Source organism: Haliotis cracherodii, unplaced genomic scaffold, assembly GCF_022045235.1.
Source record: "Haliotis cracherodii isolate W230 unplaced genomic scaffold, xgHalCrac1.p SCAF_10, whole genome shotgun sequence".
Taxonomy (NCBI): domain Eukaryota; kingdom Metazoa; phylum Mollusca; class Gastropoda; order Lepetellida; family Haliotidae; genus Haliotis; species Haliotis cracherodii.
Window position 1 is genome coordinate 141,879 of NW_027266265.1, and position 7,296 is coordinate 149,174.

Sequence of the window (7,296 nt, forward strand, 5' to 3'; positions counted from 1 at the left end):
GATCATCGGTTTTGTTTTCTGTGGTTGGGAGGTCATTGTCGTATTTGGCCCAAAGTTCAACCGAAGTCAGATTGACCTCGAGGGCTTCTTCGCCGGCATAGTCTTGGTATTTAGCAACAGCCTTGGTTATGTCCGTTTCGGTGAAGCCGAGGAAATCGTCATCAAAGGCGTTGCCCAGTCCCTTTCGCCAGCAATTGTTGATGGTGCTTGTTGTAATTTGACTCCAGGCGTAATGCATTGTGAAGATTACGTCTTTCATCGTGACCGTCTTTATGTAGTCTGTTGGGGGCATAGCGGAATCTAGCAAATTGGTGATAAGTTTCCTCTTGCAGTGTGATTTAAATGCCTTTATTATACCTTGATCCAAGGGCTGTATTATTGATGTTGTGTTTTTCGGCAGGAGAATGGCCTTGATTTGCCGTCGTGTGAAGACAACGTTGAGGCAGGGGGGTGGGCTGGGCAGTTGTCCAATAGCGGGATTGCTTTTTCTTCAAGTTTTTGTTATCTCAGGTAATCTCTTACGGCGGGAATGAAATTCTTAAAAAAACATTATTTGAAGATGTATGCCGTCATCCACGCATTCTTGGAACTTTGGTAGACCACTGGCAACGTAGAGCGGTTCACGTGGTGGAGGGCGCAGGGGTTCTTTACTGTTCCTATAACAAGTGGCTTCAACTTATGATGTCCGGTCTTGTTACAAGCAAGGAGCACTGTAACACGTTGCTTGGCCTTCTTGAACCCTGTCTTCTGCCTGGGGTCATTTTTCTCGGCGAGAGTCTTGTCAGTGAGCATCCGATAGTACAGGCCGGTCTCATCAGCGTTGTATATATGCTCATCATGCAGGCCTTCCACGTCAATGATGTCTCGGAGTATCGATGGATATGCTGCAGCAGATTCAACATCGGCAGATTTAGATTCGCCGCTGACGGTGATGGACTTGATCCCTTGACGTCGCTGAAACCTCCACAACCAGCCATCACTTGCCTTGAAGGTGTCGTTGTCCCCGTTTATCTTCCTCGACATCTTCTTAGCCTGGACCTTAAGTATTTCACCCGAAAGGGGAATGCATTCGTGTCTGGATTGCGTGAACCACTCGAACAAGGCCTTGTCCAGAGTAGTGTCGTCGGCTCCACGGATCCTCTTCGTCTGCGGTCCTTTGCTGTCGTGGCATTCGGTGGCGGCTGACTGAAGTTTTTCCTCATTCTTAATCCAACCCCTGATGGTCCCCGCTGGAACGCCGGACTGGCGGCTCACACTGGCCTGTGAAACGCCATCTCTAACTTTCTTCACGACGTCTAGCTTTTCTTGCACTGTGTACGCTTTCCTCATGTTGAAATTGGAATGCCCTTGATCTTACTTACATTGGAGATTTTACATGCGCTTTCCGACTCTAGCGTATTTCGCACACAGGCCAGGCCGGGCCATTTAGTGTATTTCCGAAAAGGGAAAAGAAAATTGGCAACCCAGTGGGGGAATTTAGTGGTTGCTTATTTAGAAAAAATTGGAATTTTTGAGATTTGGAATAGATGCCAAGGGGGTATGGTGGGCGGACTAAGGGAGTTGATTAAGGTGTGATTGTTGGTTTATGTGGTTTGTTTTGGTAGTTTGTTGGATATTAGATGCGCTTAATTAGGTCTGTTTTAATTAAGTATACGCCTAGGGCTTTAATTTTTATTTTTTTATTTTGTGGGTTTAGGATTGATTCTAGAGTACGAGCCTTATTTAGATTGAGGGTTGTTTGTAGTGTAGCTCGGTGTGTTTGGTAGTGGATGCAGTGTATGAGTGCGTGTTCTGGGGTTTCTAGGTGTTTGCAGTGTGGGCACTTTCCTGTTGCGTGTTTTTTAATTTTTTTGAGGTGGCTATTTAGGTTGGTGTGTCCTGTTTGGAGTTTAGTGATTATTCTATGGATTTTTTTGGATGGATGAAGGGTTTTGGTTTTGTTGAGGGTTTTTTGAGAACTTTTTTAATTTGGCTATTTGATTTTAGATAGAGGTTATGCCATTTTTGGGTGATTTTTCGTTTGTTGATACTTTTGATCTCTGATTTGGATATGGGTAGCTTTAAGCTTATTTCAGGGATTTTGAGGGATTGTTTAGCGGCTTTGTCGGCGTTTTCGTTGCCGTATATTCCTACGTGGGTGGGGATCCAGATGAATACTATTTGTTTGCCTGCCTCTGTTAAGTTGTTTGCGCTTTTTAGTATTTGGTTTATGAGTTTGGGGCGGTTTTTGGTGTTTTTATTTTGGAGGGCCTGCAGTCCACTTAGTGAGTCTGTGAGTATTAGGATTTTTTTATGTTTTTTAGATTGCTGGTTATGGAGGGCTGAGGCCATGCCCATTAGCTCTGCTGTAAAGATAGATTGGTTGTTTGGGAGTTGAAAGGATTGTGTATTTCTGGTTGGTTGTGCGATGTGGACTCCGAAACCTGTTTGGCTGGAGATCGGATCAGAGGATCCGTCTGTGTAGATGTGACACCAATTTGGCCAAGTTTAGTGTATGTATGCTAGTGTAGTGGATTTAGCTATGTTTGGGTCAGTTTGTTTATTTATTGAGTTGGCTAGAGATATGTCTATTTTAGGGATTTTGAGTTTTGGGGTAAATATATTTGATTGTTTGCAGTTTTGTTTTAGGTTGTTTATTTGGTGTTCGTTTAGGTAGTTGTTTATTCGTTGGGATATTGGTGTAAGTAGAGGGTGTTTCCTAGTTAGAGCTTGGATTTGAGGTCGGATATTTTGGCTTATTAGGTTTTGGATGAGGGGGTTTGATTGGGACGCGGCCCAGAAGTTTAAGGTTAAGTGTTGTCTGCGTAGATTTAGTGGCATTTCTCCTGTAAGGGCCTGGAGTGAAGTGAGAGAGGTGCCATGTTGGGTACGTGTGACTAATCTAAGCGCCTGATATTGTATTGACTCTAGTTTTGGGGTTAGAGTTTGGTTTAGGGTATCGTAGATGGCACAGCCGTAGTCTAGTTTAGATCTAATTAGTGAAATGTATAGTGAGAAGAGGGTATCTTTAGAGGCCCCCCAGTTGGAGCCAATGAGACATCTTAGTGTGTTTAAGTCTTTGCTGCATTTAGTAGTTAGGTATTTTACGTGAGCATCCCATGAGAGATGTTGATCGAAAATAAGGCCTAGGAATTTAGTTTGTTTTTGGAATTTGATTGGTTTGTTGTTTAGCTGAAGATTAGGGGTGGCCGGTTTCATGTTTTTGTGTTTGAATACTATTCCTGTTGTTTTTTCCGAGTTTAGGGAGAAGCCCCATTTGTCAGCCCATTGCTGTATTTTGTTTAGGGATTTTTGGAGTAGATTTTGGGATATTTTGATACTTTTAGTGCGGATCCAGAGGGCTCCATCATCTGCAAATTTGGATGTGTTTATTTTAGGGGATAGGCCCTCGAAGAGATCATTTATCATTATATTAAAGAGTGTGGGGCTCAGGATACTGCCCTGGGGAGTGCCATTTTCTAGGGGACACTGGTCCGATAGTGTATGGTCTATACCCACTGTTATTTTACGATCGTTTAGAAAGTCCTGGATGTAGTTTATTATTTGTCCTTTTAGTCCTATTTTTTAAAGTTTTTGTATTAGCCCGTTGTGCCAAACCATGTCGAATGCTTTGGAGAAGTCCAGAAAGATCGCTGTTGTGTATTGTTTGTTGAGTTGTCCTGTCTTAATGTCCTGTTCTAGTCGGGCGAGATTATCTAAGGTTGAGCGGCCAGGAGTGAAGCCGCTTTGGTCTGGGTTTATTATGTTATTTTGAGTTAAGTAGTGTTGAGGTTAGGGAAATTGGTCTATATGAATTAGACTGATTAGTTGGTTTATCGGGTTTAGGGATTGGGATGACTAGTGCCTGTTTCCAGGGAGTTGGTACCTGTCCGTTTTGATAGATTAGGTTATATAATTTAAGTAGTGCCTGGAGTAGTTGGGGGGGAGTTTTTTTATTATTTGGTAGGATGCTAGGTCTAGTCCTGGGGCAGTTCCCTTTTTCCTATTTCGGAGTACGTACTGGAGTTCCTCCATTGAGTAAGGTTGGTTTATTTTGAGGTTATCATTATTTGGTTCTTTAGTAGGTTTGGCTTCTGCTTTAAGTTTTTGTTGGAATTTTTCGCTGGTTATTGTTGCTGCTTATGGCCGAGAAGTGGTTTGCTAGGTTATTTGCCTTTTCGGTAGGGTTGGTTGAGTTGTTTATATTGGGTGTTTTTTTGTTACTTTTTAAGCCTCTAATGGCGTGGATTTTTCGCCAGACTGTTCTGGCATCTGTGCGGTTATTTACTCCTTCGCAAAAAAAATTCCAATCTCTGGTTTTAGCTATTTTGACTAGTTTTTGGACCTTTTGGTTCAGTTCGTGAGCTACCGGTATATGGTTATGGTCGCGTTTGGCTCTATTGAAGGCTGTTTTACGTTTGCGTCTAGTTTGTTCTATTTCCTCGTTCCACCATGGTACCAAGGGTTTGCCTACTTTATTTTTTTATAAGGGATTGATGCTTTGGCTGCTAATTATGTAGTCTGTTAGGTTTTTACAGTAGATTTCTGGGTCCTTATTTTCTAGTTTGTTTAGGTTTGCTTGCTTGCAGATCTCTTGAAATTTGTCCCAGTTAGCTTGGTTATAGCTGAAGTTTGGTTCTAGGTTTGCTGTTTGGGTAGGAACGTTTGTATTCCCTATGGTAATGTTTAAAGGGAAGTGGTCACTACCTAGTGGGGCGTCGTGAACTTCCCATTGTGTACTTTGGGCCAGATCTGGGGTGCATATGGTTAGGTCGATGGCCGACATTTTATGGTTATTCTTATCGTATCTAGTTGGTTGGTTATTGTTTAGGAATACGAGGTGATTTGTTTCTGTCCATTCAGAGATAAGTTTGCCATGATTATCTATTTTTTCATCTATGCTCCAGGTGGGGTGGTGAGCGTTAAAGTCTCCTAGGAATATAGTTGATTTATTGCTTATTTGGAGTAATTTGTTTAGGTCCTCAGCTTGAATTCTTTGTTCTGCCCAGTGGTATATGTTTATGATGTTTATTTTTTGTTTTTTGAGACTTATTTGGATGCCGTTTGCTTCTAGGTTTGGTGTGTTTATTTTGATTTCTTCATAGTTAATGTCTTCTCTGATTAGTATTATTAAACCTCCGGCGGGTCTAGCGGTTTTAGGTTTGGCTCGGTCTGCCCTTGATCTGATAAATTCACTTTATATACAGTAACGTATGTCAAGCCAGATTAATTGGTTTGATAGGGTTACTTGATCCGAATCAAAAGGAATGACCGTCGTGTTGTGACAGCAACTAATGTGAGTTGACAGCGTCGCCTCAAATTGGATTGCCCACTAATTAACTTGTGATTTTTGTGAACTTACGCTGGTTGTTCTCTTTTATTGCATGCATGCGCTTCTAAGATCAAAGGATGTATAGTGTGAAATGTTAACTAGTAGAACAATCATATTTCCGGGACTTGCTGCGGATGTTTTCAAACAGATTATTAGAACTCCATTCAGCGATAAACTGTTGATTATGCAATGAGAAGCGTTATGTGCAAATGAACAACGAACAACAATACAATCATGTCTGTGTAAAACTCTCAGTATTAAAAGTGTACATAAATTTGGGGAGCCATGCGATACCGCGCCTAGTAACCGAGGTAGCGCTTTATTGAAGAGCGCAATATCGGGGGATCACTGTATGTATTTCACATCAATGTTTAATGAGCAGCACTTGTAACAAATATATAAACAATGTCATTCAAACACTAATTACATCCTGTGAATTGTCACTGCTCGGGTCAAGACAAGCGTTCTACTCATTCATGTCATCACTGATCACACCTGCAAGTCCAGACAGACGCCACCCAACACGGTGTCTTTGCTCTTTGCGACTGCATCAAAGGCCGACACGAGCCAGCACTCACGTATTGTTTTAGCTGAAGTACTCTACTCAGCGCCAATAAGCGGTGCTATTTGGTGTGTGATTGGATTAATGTAAGGTTGGATTAAGGTGAGGATTTTCCTGTAAACCTGACAGAGGACATTTTGTTTAGATATAAATCCACTGATGCTCTATATTCACGGCCAAACTTATGGGCATGGCCTCAGCCCTGCATAACCAACAATCTAAAAACAATAAAATCCTAATTCTCACCGACTCCCTTAGTGGACTACAAGCCCTCCAAAACAAAAATACCAAAAAACGACCTAAATTAATAAACCAAATACTTAAAAGCTCCAACGACCTAACAAAAGCAGGCAAACAAATAACCTTCTTGTGGATCCCCGCCCACGTAGGAATTTACGGCAACAAAAGCGCCGATAAAGCAGCTAAATTATCTCTCAAAATACCAGAAATAAGCCTAAACCTACCCATCTCAAAATCAGAAATTAAAAGTGTAAACAAACAAAAATTAACCAAAAACGGCATAATCAATATCAAAACTCAAATAGCCAAATCAAAAAAGTGCACCTCCCCCCACTGCAAACAACCCGAAACCACAGAACACGCACTCATCCACTGCACCCACTACCAAACACACAGAACCACACTACAAACCACCCTCAATCTAAATAAGGTTCCTACTCTAGATGAAATACTAAACCTTCAAAATAAACTAGAAAACTTCAAGGCCCTAGGCGTATTCCTAATCAAAACAGACCTAATTAAGCGCATCTAAAAACTAATTATCTACCAATCCAAAATCCAATAATCATACAAACACCCACCTCATCCGGCTCCCTTAGTTCCCTCCTCCACCCACCTCAGCATTTATTCCAAATTTAAAAATTCCAAAAATTCAATATGATTAAGCAACCCCTAAAAGCCCCCTCTTGGGTTGCACACACCACTTTCACCCTTTTCGGAATACACTAAATGGTCTGGCCAGGCCCGTGTGCGAAATACGCTATAGTCGGAAAGCGCACGTTAAATCTTCTATATCAGTCAGTCAGTCAGTCAGTCAGAGGGGCTGTCGCATTCATATTGAGTCGCATTTTTGGCTAGGGGCCAGCAGTCGCATTCTTTTGGAGACGCATTAATTCCACGTTTTACAGTACCTAAGGGCTAGTTGCGTGCTTCAAACTGGTGGAACTCAGAGAGAGGTAGCTAGTTCAAAGTGGTCGAGACAACCCATGCTTGCTGTAAAAGGCGATTATGATTGTCTTAAGAGGCGACTGACAGGTTTGGGTGTTCAGGCTCGCTAACTTGGTTGATTCATGACATGTAATGGTTTTGCTACAGCCTCCAGCAGTCTGTCATGGACTTGCTACTAGTCACTGCCTTGTTGGCTCCTGGGGGTTTACAGTTTACCATGTTGACCACCATGTCC

At 42.0% G+C, this 7,296-nt stretch overlaps 1 protein-coding gene across 1 annotated transcript; it reads right to left on the bottom strand.

Moving 5' to 3' along the window:
* Positions 1 to 549: 549 nt before the first annotated feature.
* On the bottom strand, positions 550 to 1,329 carry LOC139444391 (tigger transposable element derived 5-like). The gene has a single exon (XM_071225358.1). It carries the CDS (start codon positions 1,327 to 1,329, stop codon positions 550 to 552), a length of 780 nt encoding a protein of 259 aa, XP_071081459.1.
* Between the last annotated feature and the right edge of the window lie 5,967 nt (positions 1,330 to 7,296).

What these genes read in the sequence shown, in the direction of transcription:
- LOC139444391 (XM_071225358.1), bottom strand. Translation starts at nt 1,329, where the DNA reads ATGAGGAAAGCGTACACAGTGCAAGAAAAGCTAGACGTCGTGAAGAAA.